The 18,625-nt window shown below is 45.0% G+C and overlaps 1 protein-coding gene across 4 annotated transcripts; it reads left to right on the plus strand.

Moving 5' to 3' along the window:
- Positions 1–1,306: 1,306 nt before the first annotated feature.
- On the plus strand, positions 1,307–18,333 carry MCM10 (minichromosome maintenance 10 replication initiation factor). 4 transcript variants are annotated; one of them, XM_064421788.1, is made up of 20 exons: positions 1,307–1,328; positions 2,573–2,623; positions 3,418–3,738; positions 4,560–4,664; positions 5,237–5,371; positions 5,586–5,760; positions 6,442–6,607; positions 7,141–7,308; positions 8,638–8,754; positions 9,808–10,007; positions 10,918–11,018; positions 12,002–12,103; positions 12,202–12,319; positions 12,666–12,894; positions 13,638–13,797; positions 14,465–14,583; positions 15,447–15,560; positions 16,294–16,439; positions 16,631–16,673; positions 17,032–18,333. In XM_064421788.1, exons 2-20 carry the CDS (start codon positions 2,617–2,619, stop codon positions 17,113–17,115), a joined length of 2,610 nt encoding a protein of 869 aa, XP_064277858.1. In that variant the 5' UTR covers positions 1,307–1,328; positions 2,573–2,616; the 3' UTR covers positions 17,116–18,333. The 4 variants fall into 4 exon arrangements, with proteins under 4 accessions (XP_064277858.1, XP_064277856.1, XP_064277855.1 ...); XM_064421786.1 differs by lacking the exon at positions 1,307–1,328 and adding an exon at positions 1,679–1,724; XM_064421785.1 differs by lacking the exon at positions 1,307–1,328 and adding an exon at positions 1,787–1,892.
- Positions 18,334–18,625: the final 292 nt, after the last annotated feature.

Raw genomic sequence — 18,625 nt, forward strand, 5'->3', positions numbered from 1 at the left:
TGAGTATGTGGGAGACTGGAACAGGATTTCAAATTCCTATGTCTGAAAAGCTTGTGTAGAAACAACTGTAGTGGATTAGTTCTATTCTTGTCCTCCCAGGTGTTTTTATCTCAACAAAAAGGAGAAAACCCCTTTTTTGTTGTTGTAATTTGAGTAAGTTTTTTACTTTGCTTTGTTGTTCTAATTATCACTTTTAGACTCTGGATTCTTATTTTCTGTTACAGCTCATCTATAGCTTCATCCATAATTTCAGGTAGCACAAGAGCTGACTGTTGTGAAGAGGTATTCATCAGCCTTGTTGCAACCTTCTCCATCAATTACAAGTAGTCCCAGCAGATGCAATCTCTTACTGGCTTTTAATTGGTTCCTTTTGACAGTAGGATTTATAGGCTTTTTTTACCCTGAATCCAGTTTTATTATGGGAGCTGTGATGGTTACACATTCTGCAATGATTAAAATCTGATGGAAATGCTGCTAGGCCAGAAGAAAACTAACAGAATAATGAAGCTGATTTCATCTGAGAAGTATTAACCTTAATGAAAACACAGAAAATCAATGTGAAAGGCCGAAGAAGGAGTAACTTACACATTTGTCAAATCAGAATGAATCATCTGAGGAGGTTTCAGAGAGGAAGGGATGTTAGCACAGGAGTGCTAACAGGAAAACATGGGCATTAGGTGAAATAGGTCTTCATAGAAAGATAGAAGAGCAGGTCTATTGGTACAAATCAGGAGGGGTGAAGAACTGCAAAGAATAAAGCCACAATACACAGAAACCTGTTCATGTTACACGGAAGATTATTTTTTGCTGTCATTACTAACTGCAGTCCAGCAATGAGCTTGTACATGCTCAGAACTATTTTTCACAGAATTACAGTTATACCAAAGCAAAACTGACCAACCTACAAAATGTTGTCCACTGCATGTGACAATAACAAGGATTGAATTTGGGGGTGTGAAGCAAGTGTTGACATTGTTTAGGTAATCCTGAGGCCACTCTGCCCAGACAGGGGCAACTCTGCAGCCAAATGGGCTCGCCCAGAGCCTTTATCAGGAATAATGTGTCCAGCACAACCAAGGGTGTGATTCTTCCCTCTGTTGTGGGCATTGATGTGGCCACAACTTGAATCCCGTGTCCATTTCTGGCCCCTCAGCCCAGCAAGGGCATTGAGGGGCTGGAGAGTGTCCAGAGAAGGGCAGTGGGGCTGGGGAAGGAGCACGGATCTGAAGAGGAGCAGCTGAGGGAGCTGAGGGGGCTCAGCCTGGGGAAAAGGAGGCTCAGGGGGGACCTTTTCACTCTCTGCACCTCCCTGATGAGAAGGTAGCCAGGTGGGTGTCGGGCTCCTCTCCCAGGCAACACCATGACAGGACATGGCCTCAGGCTGCACCAGGGGAGGCTTAGGTTGGACAGTGGGAGCAATTTCTTCACAGAAAGCGTGAATCGACATTGGTAGAGTGACCGTCCTTGCAGATGTTTAAAGAAAGTGCGAACGTGACAGTTAGTGCCGTGATCTGTTATAGGTTGGACTCGACAGGATTTTTCCAATCCCATCGATTCCGTGACCCCCAGGCCGTCACCGCCACCCCTCAGCGGGCGCCCGCCCGCAGCCAAGATGGCGCCGGGCATGGCCGCGGCTGCCAGCACCAAAGATGGCGCGTGCGCGCATGCGCGGGAAGGGGCGGGGCCGGTCCGAATTCTGGCGGGTAGCGGCGGCGCGCGCGGCGGTGAGCGGGGCGTGTGAGGGGAGCGGGGAGAGCGGGAAGAGCTGGAAAAGCGGGGCACAGGGAGCCATCCCGGGGCACAGGGAGCCATCCCGGGCACACGGAGCCATCCCGGGCACACGGAGCCGGAGCCGAGGGTCGGGGAGCCGCAGGAGGTCGGGGTTCTGCCGGGTGAGGGAGCCGTGAGGGGAAAGCGCGGGGTCCGCGGCGGTCACCGGCCTTGCCTGCTCGTGCGAGTGAAGCAGGGTGGCTGAAAATGAATTTTGGAGCGTGAGAAAGCTATCAAAGGCGGGCGAAACAAAAGGTTCTGCAACAGGGAAGTCTGTAAGCACGGTTTCGAGTTTGTGACTCGTTTGGCCTCGGTGGATATCCATCTTTCTTATCCAAGCTTCCCTGGCCCATTCATGTCCGCCCGTGCTGATTTTTATTCCACGGACCCATTGAGAAGCTGTGAGAAACGCAGAATGTACACTTTTGATAATAACAACTGTTAGACTTTAATAACTAGTTAAATGCTAGTTGTAATTATGGTGTACTCAGTGTAATCAGGTGAGGTGGAAATGGTTATTACTATGAGAACGTGGTAGGCATTTCTTAAATTCTGTGTTTGTAATGGGCTTTTTTTATAAAAGTAGTGTCCTTACACTGCAGCAGGTTCAGCATGGGTCAGACTTTTGATGTAGAAGATGTATGTGAGGGTTTTAAATTGAGTGGAGTTCTCATCTGTGGCTGTAAACAAAACCAAGCTGGTAGATTGCAAGTTGTGAAACAAGGAGCCTGAACACAAAATGTATATTTCTAGATATGGTATATGTACTTTAACAGCATCATTTTTGTTCTCCCCATAACAGAATATTTTGCCTTGAGGGGTTCTTGAAGAAATCCCGGTGAAACTATGGATGGTAAGTGAGAAAATTATTTTCCTTTCAGTGGGAAACTTTTCTTCTTATCAACCTGCTAGCTAATAAATTCAAGTGTTCAGAAAACCTGGTGAGGCTTTTAGCAAAGGAATTTACACTCCAGTGAGTTTATTTGAGGTTGCCTCTTGCTTGAGGCTGAGTCCTTTGAGGTTGTCTCTTGCTTTCTTTCTTGTCACTTTCCTGTGAGGCTGCTCTGCCTTCCCTGGTTTGGTGTTTTCCTCAGCAGCAAAGGCTAAATCAGTTTCTTGGTTTGCTCAGATTTTCATTTCTGCTCTGTCTGTCCCATTCTTCTCTCTGTACTTATCTCTTCTCCATTTTTCTCCCTATTTCTTTGTTCTCTGTGTTTCTCCGGGAGTAAACCGTTTCTGAGGATGTGCTTTGTTGCCTGCCTTGCATATGGCAAAAGCCACATGAGTGTCTCTGTTGGCTGCATGTTTACAGGTTCCAGGCTTTTCTGTGTAACAGCAGCTGCTGCTCAAGGAACTGCATAGGAGGAAAAGCCAGTGCTGAGTAGCTGGCAAGTCTTCTGCTGACTTTCCAGCCTGTGCCATGAGCTGAGAGCATCTGCACCTACATTTCCATCTGGCCTCACAGCCAGAAGCTGCTCTAGATGCCTTTAGTTAAACATGAAATATATTTTTTTAAAAAATGCTACTTAGTGCTCTGATTTAGTTTCAGTTGTCGTTAGCTTGTAGTCAAGGTGTCTTGAATGTTTATTCCTTAGCTGCTTTTTTTTAACTTGACAGAAATAACTCTGAGTCTCATTTTTGCCTTAGCTGATGATGACTTGGATCTGTTGGCTTCTCTTCTGGAAGAAAACGAAGCAACTGAGGAGAGGAATTCTGCTGAGGAGGAAGATGCTCCTGAGGATGAAGATGGAGAACCAGATGAGTACGATGAGCTCTTTGATGCGGAAGATGATGCATCCTACACTGAGGAGGTTGATGCAGAGGACAGCATGATTGATGAGCAGAAGGAGAACTTGGCTACACTCTTTGGAGATGTAGATGACCTGCTGGAAGAGGAGGAGGCACAGAAAGCTGTCCCCACCTCAGCTCCCAGTCAGGCGAAGGAGAAAACCAATGAAGAACTGCAAGGTTTCTGCAACAGCATCTTTGATCTGTTTTGTTTGATATATTCTGTCTCTAGAGAGCTAACAGTCAGGAGGCATTGCCTGCCCCTTCTTGATGATGGCTGGAGAGGAAATACTGAAAGGTCTTGTGAAAGTTTCCAAGTTCAGTTTTCAGCATCCAGTGGCCAAACTCACCAAACCTGTTTTCCCAAAAGAAAGAGGACTTAAGTAAGGCAGGGAGATGAACAGAGCTGTGCTGAGTAGCACAGGGAAGGTTGTCTGTGTACCTGTGCCTTGTCTGATGAAGAGCAATCTTGGCCCTCAGTCTTCAGGGCATCAGATACCATCCTGGCATCTTTCACCAGCCAGGATGGTATCTGATGCCATCTGAACCACCAGTTCCTTCCCTTCCTTCAGATTACTGACAGGAGGTTCTGCCCTACCAGGGTGGAAGTCATTGTGGAAGCAGAGCTGGCCACAGCTTTCCTGTGTCCAGGCTGTGTATTTGATTATATGAGGAAGTACTTCTTCATGCTAAGGAGTGCAATCATCAGCCATTGAAGTTGTCTTATGGTGAGCAGGAAAGTTGTATTCAACATGGGAAGGAACACACCATAATGAAGTAAAATATTTTTAAGAGAGGACCCAGCTCGAGGCTGTATAGAAAAGTTTGCCTTCACTATGAGCTATGTAGAATCAAGTAAATCTGCATTATGACTCAAGTCTTCCTTTAGGTTTCCATGATGCAGTAAAACTGCCAGACTTCCAGGGATCTCATAAATCCCCGTGTGCAGTGGCTTCCTACTGTCTTCATTATTATCCTTTTTCTTCTCCTTCCTTTCCTAGCTGAGCTGAGAAAATTGCAAGAACAGATGAAGACGTTACAGGAGCAGTTGCAGAAGACTGCTCTTGGGCAGCAATCCAGTTCAGGTCCTGAGAAGAAAACCCCTGGTAATGAAACTAATTAAATGGATTTATGATTTATTGGCTTACCCATGTGAGTTTATAGGCAGGACGCAAAGTAATCCTAAGTAGCAAGGAGGACTGGTGGTCTGGTGTATTCCCAGACAGGTTGTTTCTACAGCTACAGATTAAATCAGTTTTGGTCTCTGCATCATGGATTAATTCTGCATTGGACAGGTTTCATGACTAAGTGCTCCAGACTCTTCTTGAGGTGTCCCTTCTTACTGGCAGATGTTGGTACACCCGGTATATGCAGCTGTGTTTGTTGCTAGAGTGTGCTGGATGTTGTAATGAAGCTTCATGGAAAGATTGCAAAACAGGGGATGTTTCTACTTTCCACAGCTTCGAGGCTGCAGTGACATCCAAAGTCTTAAGTTGTCATGGGGAAGAGTCTTCGGTGCTTTTTCAGCTGTTGCATTTCAGCTGACAACTTAGCTGAAAGTTTTCCATGTGGGGTACTGACTTGGGATTGTTATTCAGGAATTACACAGTTTGGAACAGTGCTTAGAGTCTGAGTCCAGATCCTGAAGTCTCATTGTTTTTTTTGTTCCCTTGGCCAGGTAAATCTCCCTGTCCACCCTTAAAGGAAAGGAAAGTTCAGAAGCTGCAAGAATCACCATGCTTCTCAGCCCAGCTGGGCAATCCTTTGCCACCTGCCAAGCAAGGAATCCAGAAATCAAAATCATCCTCAGCAGGTACCATTCTCAGTCTACCTTTTACTAAAGACACTGAGCTTCTGTCAAAAGCTTATAGTTCCCAGCAGTGGTGTGGACACATCCAGGACAGTGTTACACTACTCAGTGCACCAAGAGTGATCTGCTCACAGTGGCAGAGAGCTTGTTAATTAATTATTAAGTTAATTATTGCATTCTTTGTAATGGGAGCTATGCCTTTTTTCTTCTGCTAAAGAGAACAAGATTCCTCCTCCACGGCAAGTCCTCAGTCTGGCGTTCCAGCCTCTCAAGCCTGCCGTAGGGAACACACCCAGTAAGGTGACCAGAGAGAAGACTCCTCACGTGCCCGCATGCTCCAGTGCAGCCACGCAGCCAGTGTCTGTGGAAACCTTCTCAGGACTGAGACTAAGGTCAGCAGCCCAACTCTGAGCCCTGTCTGGGGACAACCCCTCCAGTAAAGGCAAAGAAAACATAATGTATATGCATGGTTTAACCATGTCAGATTAGTCACTTGTCATGAAGGGATGTAACACAAAGCCACAGCACTGTCTGGTTGATCAGTAATCATGTAACATTGACTTTTGGCTTAGTACCACGTTTCTGTATTCACTTCTGCTCTTTTCTAACAGAAAGGCTCTCATTGCATTAGCACTGGGATATCTCAGTGGCAGAGCAGGGAAGCAGTGGCCATGTGCAAAGCCCAGCTGAGCCAGTTTTTGCTGCACACAGGAGCCTCAGGAGCCACTCACCATCCCTATACTCACTGTGGCCACAAGAGGACTCCGAATCCTCACGGTGTCCTCACCAGAACCCTGCTGTACTCCCAGCTCAGTCAGCCATTCTTGGTTAGTCTGAAATGAGCAGAGTTAATGTAGGCTTGGGGCTGAGTTGCCATGCAGCTATTTGGACAAAAACTGTTATCAGTAACTTTCTGATATGGGGGGTTTTATTTCAAGTGGCCTCAGGGTGAAGCAAGGCACAGAGGTGTTTTGCAGCAAGATGTTGTCTCCCCAGAGAAATGCTGGTTGGTTTTGATTGTCCATTTGTGCCAATGGATGTGTTGTTTTTTTACTTGCTTTCACTGGATCTAGAAAACCCCGGGTGTCTTCAGCCGAAATGGACAGGAAAATGGCTAACAGGAAGCTCATCCGACTGTCTCAGCTGAAGAACAAACTTGCTACTGAAAATCTGGAGGAAATAGACTGGGTAACATTTGGAGTCATAGTGAAGAAGGTCACTCCTCAGAGCGCAAATAATGTAAGTAACTTCATTGTATCCCTGCAGAGTTCAAGTGAAATGCTGGTGGTCTTTCCTGAGAAACTTCCCTAGAGATCTTCAACTTAATCAGCCAATTCATGTAGTTAATGGAAAATTTCTGTATTAAAGATCTTGGCTTGTCTGGTTTCATCCAGTATTGTATGTGTCCTATCCTATCCTATGTGTCCTAGAAATCACTGATTAAAGTGATCTGCATATGCAATGGTTTTGTGTGTTCAGTGGGGTAAAAACCTCTTTATTCAGAAACAAATGTGCTGCCCAGCTTTGATATCAGAAAGTTTGGTAGTAGCAGAATTATTTGCTATTTTGGCCTTTTTTGACCCCAGAAACTGGCAACACAGATGGCTGGAGGTACTGTATGTAAGCTCTACTGAGGTTACAAATTGTGCTTTTCTAAATCATTAAAACCTTGGGAGGGAGAAAGTCAGAATAGCTCTTTAGAAGAAACAGCCAGAGGGGATGCAGTCAGTGTGTCTGCAGCAAAGCTGAAGGAAAGGGAATGTCTGTTCCAGGGCAGGACCTTCAGCATCTGGCGGCTGAACGACCTGCGGGACCTCACTGAGTGCGTCTCGCTCTTCCTGTTTGGAGAAGTCCACAAGGAGCACTGGAAGACTGACCAAGGCACCGTCATTGGCCTGCTCAATGCCAACCCCATGAAACCTAAAGAAGGCTCAGATGAGGTGAGAGGATTTTTCATTCAGCTGTAGATAAAAACCTATAGCTGAACCTTTTCATGTTTGGCTGAGATTTCGCTTTACAGCACATCTTCAGTCTGCCCAACAGTTTGAATTGCATTCAGGTAGTTGCATGGTGTGTATGTGCTCCTGGCCTCCTGGGAGACTGAACTTCAAAAAGTCCTATTAACCATTTAAACCCAGAGTTTATTCCAGTTTTTAATTTGCTCTCAGTAGCAGTTGGCTCTTCCACAAATACAGAGAGTTTTTCATTTCAGTTTATTCAGCGACTTCAGTGTAACACCTATTTCAGCCTAGAGGTCTCTCAAAGCTGAAAAAGGTGGAGCACCACATTTTCTCTCTTCTAATTCAAGCATGAGATACGATTACAAAATGTTTCTGGTTCAAAAATCACAACAGAGAGGCAACAATATTTGATTTATTAAACAAACATGTAAATATATGTCAGCTGATACATAGTAGTACACTTGTTGAATCGATTATTTATAAATGCAGAACATGCAAAACATTTAAGATGGCTTCATTTTGCTAATAAATTACCATATTTTCAATTGCACTGGAATGTAACCTGTTTCCAGTTACTTCTGTCAAGGGGAATTTCAGTCTAGTTGCTGATCATGTAGTGTTCTGCATGTTAAATTCTCCAAATAGAAAAATTAAGGCTCTCATTAATTATCTTTTAAGCTATATAATTGCTTAAATTAGCATGAATAAGCAGTAGATAGTCCCGTTGGTGAGCAGAAAGGCACAGCAGATTTAATTGGAGGGCTGCATTTAACTGTCAAGAATGGCTCTTCCTAGCTAAAATGTTCCCATTTATTGCTACATTAAAAGTGACTTCTGAAATTGTCCCTTGGCTACAGACACAGTCCCTGCTGTATTTGGTGGTGTGAAGCAGACACTCTTCTTGCACAGGACTCAGTTTTGATTGCACCAAGACATTTGGAGAAGGACAGAGAGCCCTGGTACAGCTCTTCCTCCCATCCCTTGCTGGATGTGGGGGTCATGATGGTGTCAGAGCCAAGCAGCTGTACAGGTTCATTTACAGCACAATTAGAACTGCCTTAGGTGTTTTTTGGTTTCCTGAGGCTCTGAGCATACAACTCAAATGTCTTTCATCTCTTTGCGAGAAATAATTTCATTTTTTTCCTTTTTAACTGAGCCATTTCTCAATCTGAATAGGACATGTGGCTTTCTTAAGCTAGGCCTGCATTTTAAGACTACATTGTTAGTACCAGAGGTACTGACCCAGATCAGAGACAAAGCAGTGACATCTAGAAAGAGCCTATCCAGAGTGTTCTGATTTCTCTCTAGGTGTGTTTGTCTGTTGACCATCCCCAGAAGATCCTCCTCATGGGAGAAGCTCTGGATATGGGCACCTGCAAAGCCAGGAAGAAGAATGGTGATCCTTGTACACAGATTGTGAACCTGGTCTGTATCTCAATAGTCAGGGCATTCATTCCTAAGCTGCTGGTGATAACCTGGCTGCTGATTTTGTACTGATACTCTGACTTTTCTTACTTGTTTCTGGATCTTGAATTGCAACTAATTCAAGTGGGTGGAGAAAGTGAGAAATGGAACCCAGAGGAGCGGTTTCTGTGTTGTCATTGTGCAGGGGATTTCCCTGAATGCAAGGCTGGTGCTGCAGTGAAAGGAGATGGTATTGACCCATGATGCCACACCCTTTCACTCTCCTTTGCTCCAGAGCAAACTTCCTTGCACTGCACCAGAAAACTCATCCAGAGAAAAACAACACAAGATTATTTTTGGGAATGGCTATTTTTTTGGAATGATTTTCACCTAATGAGCTCCCTTGTCCAGCATACCTGCAAGCTGTTAGGATACTTACACCTGTATGTGGGGCACCAGAAATGAGAAAAAAGTTTTGGGATCCTTCTTTTAGGACATTATTGCCTTGTACTAGTTTAAAGGACTTGTGGATTATGTTACTTCATGGTTGTGGTGATGGTGTGATACCTGAAAGAAATCTTGTCTGAGTCAGAAGGGTTGTAGATAGTAGGGTGTCAGAAGGAGGAGAAAAAATGAAGGAATGAAGAACTGGGGAGGAGCTGGAAGTGTGGGAAGTGGGAAGAAGAAAAATGCAGAAGGTACCGGCAGCCAGTCCAGTCTGTGATTGCAGACCCAGTCCAGGAGGAGGCTGTGCAGACAGTACATAAAAAACTGAGTAGAGTCAAGAATACAGAATCTGGGCAAGAGGTCCTGGGTGGGAAATGAGTTGACTTCAAGGAATGGCCTTAAAATTCCTTGATGCACAGGGTTGTTTCCAGTGATTAGTATAGGCAATTTTGGCTTTGTTTTTCACTGCTTGAGTGTGGGCATTTTTTTTGCTTAGATGATCAAATGCTGGAGTACCACAGTAGAGATGTTACTTCATTTTAGCCATACAAGGTGCATGTGGGTGAGAGGAATGAAGGAAACTGTAATTGCTGGTGTTCTGTAACAGCTTCTCCCGTTTCTTTTCAGAATGACTGTGAGTACTGTCAGTACCACATCCAGTCCCAGTACAAGAAGCTCAGCTCGAAGCGGGCGGATCTGCAGTCCACCTTTTCCGGTGGCCGCATTCCCAGAAAAGCTGGTCGGAAAAATCCCACTTTGAAGGAGAGGCTGTGTCAGGATGGGTTTTACTATGGAGGAGTCTCTTCAGCAGCATATGCAGCCTCAGTGTAAGATAAACCATTTATTTCCCTTGCTTTTGAACAGAATTTCCCTCACATGTACAAGGGAGCCTGAAGCTATGTCTAAGGGACTCTATACATTTAGAGAATGCCTTTGCCTTAACTACGTTCACCAGACAGGAATAAAGCCCCACACTTGGCATAATCCTACTGGCCACATGGGGTAACAGAGCTGCTCTTTGACAGGAAAATTTTAAGTTGGTGCTAAGATGTGGTAAGGGTTGTTTTTACCTCTACATTAATACTGTGATGTGAAGCCAGGCAGTTTTGTGTTTCAGTAGATTAATGGACTTTGAGATCATGAGATCCCAAGCATTTGAGTCTCTGAGATTGTAGTTATTTTCTTAAAGCTTACTGCATTTAGTCCCAGAGTCAGTGTTTTCTGTATCTCCTCGTGTCTTCCCTGGCTGAATTAATACAGTGTCACTCTGGGTTAATGAGGAAACAGGACTGACCAATATCAGTATGCATCTCATAGGGGCCAGGTCCTTTATCCAAATCCCATGAAGACAGATGTGGAAAGAGCTGAGTCACAGCTGGATCCAGCCCTGTGCTTGGACACAGCTTTTATTCCCTTACCACTGCCCTCTGATACCTGGTGTGACTCCACAGTAATGATGCAATTCCAACCTCCTTTCCATCCCTGGAACGACCTGTGAGCAAAGCAAAGCTTTGATCTATGTTTAGTTTTTCTGCAGTGCATAGGAAATACATATCTCAACAAAGGGAGAAATGGGAGATCCCAAACATTATGCTGGAATTTGGATTTAGATTCACATCCTTCCAAAAAGACAGCTGGCCCTTTAGGGTGGCTGGAGTTTTGCTGTTCCACTGGGCTAGTATTCAGGCTTCTGTCCTGGGAAAACTCTGATGTTCTGGATTTGTTTCCTCTTTCTAGTGCATCAGCTGCTGTGCCCAAAAGGAAGATTCAAACCACTCTCTCCAACCTGGTCGTGAGAGGAGCTGATGCAATTGTCCAGGAAACCAAGCAGAAAATTGGTACCTGATTACTCAAGTAGTCTCTTCACTCCTTAGGTGTTTCCAGCTTGTCCCAGGGCCTTCTATCACTGACTGAACCTGGCAGTACTTTGTTCAGAAGGGGTCATTTGCAGGCAGCTTCCTCAGCTGGTCAAAACTCTTCCCTCTTGAGATCACAGTTTCAAGGCAAATTTAATAAGCAACTGTGTGGCTTCATGCATCTTTTTTCATCAGTGCCCCCAGATAAAGTCTCCTGTTCTGTCTTTGGATAGTGACAGAAGATCTTTGCCAGATTAATGGGAATTGGAAGTTTCAAGAACTTTGAACCAAAGGATTTATTTTATTTGATTAAAATAAATTATTTCTGTCAGCTTGAAAGCTTCTAAGGAATACTAAGTATAAATCAGTCAGGTCTGCAATGCAGGCACCCTCCTGAAAACCCACCTTGTTTCTAGTGCTTTTCTTTTGTGTCAAAGCATGTTTCTTTTGTAGCCCCTGGGATGTCATCAGTCTTCCCTGCCTCTGTTTGGTTTCTGTAAAGCATTTAATATTACACTCTTTATGCTCCTTGGATAGCAGGTGACAGATTATTCAAACTGTCTTCTAGGTGCCACTTAGTCTTATTTACATCTTTCAGTTCCATCTGTTAGTTGCCTCCATTTCAGACAACATAGTGTATGTCCATGCAGCTTTTAGCTGCTGTGAATTCTTCAGGGATAAAGTGTGCAGCCTTCAGGACTGTCAAGCATCCTGAAAATGGGAATGGTGGGAGTAACACAGACAGCCAAGACTGCTGAGGAGCTGAGTGAGAGGGACAGAAATGTCTGTGACAAATGACAAGACCTTGGGCAACCAAATATAATGTAAAGGTTGGTCTTGCTCTGAGGAAGTGGTCAGCTGACCTGCAAGGGTTTCTTCCAACCTAGACAACTTTACATCTCAAAAGCCAGGCCTGCTTCCCTTCCTCACATCAAATCTGTTGTATTTCTGCCTCTCCCACTCAGGTGCAGCAAAGAGACCCCTGCAGTGTTCTGAAGAATTCAGGGAACTGCTGGCACAGCCAACTTTTGGAGCACGAAACCTCTCCAAGCACTGGACCAAAACAGGTATTGTCCTTTTGCCTGAAGGAAGACCCACTCCTAAAATCACTCTACCTCCTTCTGAAAAAAGTGGCTTTTTATTTTGCTTTATTATTTTTTCCCAGATGCTGAAAAGAAGCAAGGGGCAAACTTCCAGTCTATCTCTGCTTCAGCACTGCTCAAGCAACAGAAACAGAAATTGCTGGAGGCCAGAAAAAAGCGATCTGAAGAGATTCAGAGGCGGTGAGACACAGGGGCTTCCACAGGAAGGGTTCTGTTATTGTATCTGTAAGGATAGCTGTGTTTACACTTCTCAGCTTTGTGTGATGCCTCTCTCTGATTTTAGCTTTGAAAACAATTGGTCGTTCACTCCTTCTGCTGACTTGTTCAAGTCACTTTTGATTTCAGTGCCCCAGTGAGTCCTTTACCAGTCTTGTTTTCTTCTGAATACCAAAATTGCTGTGTATTTCTTTTAGCAATTAAAGGCCAAATAGTAAAAAATCATAGTCTGCATTCCTTCCCATTTGTTTCTTAAACCATTCTATCTCTGACTTGTCCCTAATTGAATGAATTATTCTTGTCTTACAAGGTTTCTCCAGAACACAGATAAAGCCAGCACTCCTGCTCTGCCGTCCTCCTCCAGACAGACCTCCCTCCATTCCCCAGTGCCTGGGGCAGAGTTTCCCAAAGCTGCAAAAATGTCAACTCCTCAAAGGCCCAGGCTAGGTACAGGCTTCTCAGAAGGAGAAGATATCCTCTTCTTTGACAAGTCTCCTCCTCCAAGGCCAAAGCTAGACAGTCTGGCAGAAGCCAAAAAGGTACCAGCTCTTTAGATCATTTAAGTACTAAAGAGAGGTTAAGAGGAATTTGGTTTGTGGTAGAAGACGAGTCATTGGTCAGCTCATTTCTGGTGTTAGTGAAGTTTCTCATTTGAGGGATCACACTGGCCTATATTCCAGCACACAGGTGCTGTCAGTGCCAAAGTCCATGCTGCCATCTTGCCTTCAGTCAATCTCTTAAAGGAAGGGATTTGTGCCTAAAATCCCTGGAGTGCTAAACTCTGGCACTGCTAGTGCAGTGTATGGCAGGTGTTTTCTGTGTGACAGGTAGGTAAGCAGCTGGTTTAGCTGTGTTGTGTCATGAGTCTGGATAATTTTGTTTTCCAGCCAAAACAAACTGCATCTTTTTTTTGGTAAAAATATGTTCATTTGTTTGTCAAAGAAACTTTTCCAGCTAGAATGAGGAAGTCTTAGCATTCTGGGAGTATGAGAAGAAATAGTTGTAATAAATTTTCTATTAGTTCCTAATTATGATCAATTTATATGGAAATCTCAAATGATTTGATTTCTCTGAAAAACTTACTGATTTGTGAAGCAGGTAAAGCTCAGCTGCAGAGACACCAGGCCTGGTAACACCTGTGCAGAGGTGATTTTCTGGTTTGGGAATTCACTAAAGGTTACGTGTATGTCAGAGCTGGGAATTTTGTTGGAACTCTCTCCAGCCAGCTCCATGCTCAGGCCAGTGGATGTTCTCTCTTCCCCTGCCCTTTCCTGTTTTCTAGCTGGCTGCAATACGACGGCTCCGAGCAAAAGGGCAGATTCTTCCTAAAACAGACCCAAACAGCATCAAGAGGAAACGCACTGATGCTGAGGATGTCCTGGAAGTTGTTGAAAGGGTTGAGAAAAATGTTGCTCAGCCACAAGGTGCAGAAGCAGGCAATGGTATGTACTGTTAGCTTCTAGAACAGAAAAAAATGTGCTTCTGTCCTACTGACAGAGCAGGAGTTGCTCTGGGTTAAGGACTTAATTGCTGTGCTGAAAAGAGGCCAAGTTAGGTCTGTTTGGAACTTCAAGGGTTTGTTGGAAAGAATAAAAAATCTCTAACCCTGTGGAGAAAGTGTGAGATGTAATCTCTGATAGCTCCCTGTGTTCATCTCTGTTCCCTTTCCTCTGGCACTTGAGCATCTGCAGTGCAAGGCTGACTTCACCAAAGGAAAACAAGAACCCTCCCACCTGGGAAGGTATCTGAATTTTTTGTGGGAACTTGAGTTTGCCTGCTGGTGATTTACTGTGTGATCTTGGATGAATTGTTTAATTCCCTTTAAAGTTTCTTCATCAGTCAGTGAGGGAACACTGCTTGCACTCCTGGGAGTAATGTGAAAATTCCTAGTACAGTGCTTTGAGAGAAGATGCAATGTTATTTTTAAAAAATACTTTTATTTTTTCTGAAGCCATATTTGAACTTGTTTTCAAGTTCCCAAACTATGAAAGGCTGCTGTTTGACCTGAACATCTGCCTGAGAGACCTGAGACTTCCAAAATCTCCTGCAGTGAGCAAGTTTAGCCTTCAGTGCCTTGTTTTGTAGGACTGAACCTTTTTGTCTCCCCAGAAATGGATGAACTGGAGCCTGACCAAAAGAAACGGCGTCAGCAGCTGGCCTATCTGGAGTCAGAAGAGTTCCAGAAAATCCTGAAGGCCAAGTCCAAGCACACAGATGTCCTAAAAGAGGTATGGCCTCCTTCCAGCTGTGACTGAGGGCTTAGAATGGGGACCTGACTGGACTCCTCATGATTTCAGCAAGCACCAAACATCTCCCAGGCTCCAGGTCGTCCCAAGGAGCAGGGCTGGGTGTCTCTGGGCACACAGGGCACAGTGCCTGCAAGTCAGCACTGCTGCCATAGCCAGGGTAAGGTCATGTTGCCAGTTGACAGCAGTTTTTTTGTTGTGTTTGGAAGAATCAGTGAAGTTTCCTATTGGTGGATAATCAAAGAAATCCCTCTGCCTTAAAATCAAATGAGCCACATGCCTATTTTGTCCCTCATTATTGACATCTGGGCCACATAAAGCCAGCTGCCACCTTCATCTGGGGCTCATGTCAGCTGTGAAATGCCATCAGGTGCCCTGGAGAGCTCAGAGGTTGGGTTGTTCACACTGGGGGTCTCTGCTGAGCACTTCCCCAGGGTTACAGCACCTCCAGTGGCACAGGGCTCTTGTCTTGGACACTTACTGGCATGAAGTCATAGTTGTTTTAAGGTCTTCTGGGGAGTAATATTTTGGCTAAGAACCTATTAATTCCCTCTGCCTACCTGACTTCTCTCTGCACTGTCCTCATGGGAATGTGCTTATTTCAGTACTTCCTGCTGCTGTTAAACCTTCCCACTCATGCATTTCATTGGTGGCTCGTGTCAGTGCTGGTGAGCTACAGCACATGTACAATAATGGATTGCTTGAAACAAGAGAGATGTTGTGTTTCTCTGCTCCCAGACTGCAGTCTGCTTTAAGCAGACCTGACAATAATTTGCCCTAGGACCATTTATGGAGTGGCTTCTCCCCTCTCTGTGTCCTCACAACCAATTTTGTGTGCCCTGCAGGTTGAGGCTGAACTGCAGGAGAAATACTTTCAGCCCCTGGTGAAAAAGGAAGAACTGGAAGAGAAGATGAGGAACATTAAAGCAGTGAAATGCAGAGTTGTGACATGTAAAACAGTGAGTGAAGGGGAGCCAGGGTACCAGCAGGGGAGTGGAACATGGATTGTACAAAATGGTGCAGGACTATCCTGCAGCCTCCCATCTGTCACTCCCTTGGCTGTGGCCCAGTGCAGGGATTGATGGTTTGTTCCTATGCCTGTTGCTGAGAGCAGCCTGTGCACAGAGTGACTGAGACATGGCAAGGCTTCAGTGCTGTGCTCATCTCAGCTCAGTGCTTGTGCCAGTGGTTCCATGGGTATTGCTGTCCTGAATTTCTCCATTGCTTTCATGAAGTGCTTTGTACCAGGACTCTCAGTTCCCCATATTTTATGAAAAAATAAGCAAAGTCCTTGAAAACATTCAGGTAGAATTCTCTATCTGCATTTCCAGGGACTTGGCCATCAGGAATAGGAGTGGAGCTTTATGACTGTCCCAAATGTCCTGAGAGGAAGGGAAGCATTACCTCCCCCTTCCAAAGTTTCAGCCCCTGCTGAACTTTCCCTCTTGCTGCCTTCCCTACCTGTTCTGGGATAGCACAGAGGGACACTTGTGCCCCATGAAGTGCTGGGAGCAGGACCACAGGGTGGTGGCAAGGGCAGGATGGCATTAGGAGCAGGGACAAAGCCTGGGGTGGTGATCCAGCTGCTGGGCTCCTCAGGATGGGAGAGGACAGGGATGCTTTCCTCTGAACATTCAGCTGTTTCCAGTCCCCAGAACAGGTCTCACACACTCTCTCTCTCCTCCCTGACAGTGTAATTACACCTATTTCAAGCCTCTGGAGACCTGTGTGCAGGATAAGCACAACTACCTCTGGCATGACGCCATCAAGAGATTTTTCAAATGTCCTTGTGGAAGCAGAGCGATCTCCCTTGACAGGCTTCCAAAAAAGCCCTGCAGGTAAGAAATGAGCCTCATGAAACAGGTACTGTCCTTCACAAGTAACTTGTTGTGAGTCACCATGTCCTGAAAGGGGAATGTTGGCCCTTGTGCCAAGGAGCATGGGCTGGGTGAGGGGCTGCTTTGGTGTCCCCTCATGCTGTGCAGCAAACACAGCTCAGTGTTCCTCACGTGCCCTCTTCCTCTTTCAGTAACTGTGGCCTCTTCAAGTGGGAGCGAGATGGGATGCTAAAGGTGAGTGTGAGGGAGCACCTCACAGCTGCTTCCTGTGGTACTTCTGTCCCCCTCTTTGGTTCTGTGTCCCTCCCAGCAAAGCCAACAGCTCTGCACTTTGTCAGGTACACACAGGTGCCTGCAGGCTGTGTTATAGTGGACTGCTGCTTTTTGCTTTCTGCTCTCAAAGCTTTGTTTTATTTAACCATGGGGAAATGGCATTTGAACAAAGTTGTAAGAAGTCAAAATGTCAAGGTCCCTAAAGGGTCTGTCAATGTTTAGTCAGGTAATTTAGCCCTACCATAATTCCTGCCAGAGAAGTGTTTGGGAGATGCCTACCACACATTTAACAACTTTTCTCCATGTTTCATGTTTCCAGGAGAAAAAAGGTCCGAAGATTGGTGGAGAAACGCTTCTACCAAGAGGAGAAGAACAACCAAAATTTCTCAATAGTCTTAAGTGACCTGGAGTTGATTTTTTTCACAACATATGGATGGATTTTTGTGTCTGAAACACATTTATACTGGACTGCCAAGAGGATTCAGGTTTTAGTGATGAATCAGTAGGGGAATCAATTTTTGATGAAAATATCATCTGCCAAGAGTCCACCAGGCCACTGCATGGATATTGAACTTTGATCTTTTTTTAATTGACTAAGACTTTGTGTGCAATGCACAGTTGTGCCTGTTCTTTCCAGCTAACAACACAAGAGTGACCTCACTGTTAGGTGACAGATCATCATGAATGGAAATGACTGTAGATTCCATAAGCACTTATAAATTAATACTCTGATGTGTTCATGCCAAGCTGTCTTCAGCTCTTGGACAAAAAGGGGTGTGAGAGGGTTGTAGGCACAGAGCATTCTCCATTGGCTTTGAAATTACTCTGAACCCTTAGAAATAGATGTCAAACAGATGTCCTGAGTTTTTCCTTGGCTTACCTGTTAGAAAAACCCTTCCATGGTTTTGGCCCTGCAAGCCAGTGCTGGAAACTCAGAGCTCCCTGTCCCCCACCATCCACACTACAGAGCTCTTGTGGCTACACACCTGTAGCTCCCACTTTGAAAAACATTTTAATGAATCTGGCACCACTTTGTGAGTGGTTTTAAAGAGCTGAGTGATTATATTTTAAACTTTTTACCCTTTTTCTGGTATTTTAAATGGGAACAGTAGCTGCCTCAGACCAAGAGGTGGCTCCTGAGAACTGCTCTCTCCATACAGGCATTTTTCTGACAGCACATCTCTGTAGGGATGCCTGGGGCATTTACCCAGCTTTTCCTGGACCTGAGCCTTTTCCTGCCTCTAGCTCATGCCCAGTAGGATCACAGGATATTTTTAAGTGCCTAAACCCCCCTAACCTTAGTGATTTGATCAAAGGGCCACTAAACATCTCACATGTCCCAGTCGTCTTGTCAATGCCTCTTGCTTGCACAGGGGCTGGAAGAGAAATAAGTTACTTCATTTGAAGCAACTGGATGGATTCACCTCAGCATTCTGCAGCCCTCATCTCTTACTGGTGCTTTTATTGGTGGAACTTGGCCTGTAGCATTCATTTCAGTCTCCTGTTGGTACCATTTGCTGAGTGGGGTGTCACTGCTAGGGGACAAAATCAGTAACTGTGACATTGCTTGGCAACATCTTCTGTGGATTCCTCATTCAGAATAAATAGAGTACAATTAAAACTCTCCCTGGTTCTGCATGGTATTTCTCTGAGGAAGAAGATGAGTTGCTTCCTTAACACCTTTGTTTTCTCACAAGGTCAGTGCTGAATCACCACAAGGAACTGGTTTGTGGTCTGTTAAGTTCAGCTCTCACAGAATTTGCTCATTCAGACTTAACAGGAGTTTCTCACCTGGAGTCCACAAAACCACCATGGATTTCACCTTGGTATCAGCCTTCAGCCAGCATGTTGAAAGCTTCACACTTTTGCCAGTTCCTGTCTCTTGTGCCCAAGAAAAAGAGATCCTGCAGAAA

The sequence above is a fragment of the Passer domesticus genome, chromosome 5, assembly GCF_036417665.1.
Source record: "Passer domesticus isolate bPasDom1 chromosome 5, bPasDom1.hap1, whole genome shotgun sequence".
Taxonomy (NCBI): Eukaryota; Metazoa; Chordata; class Aves; order Passeriformes; family Passeridae; genus Passer; species Passer domesticus.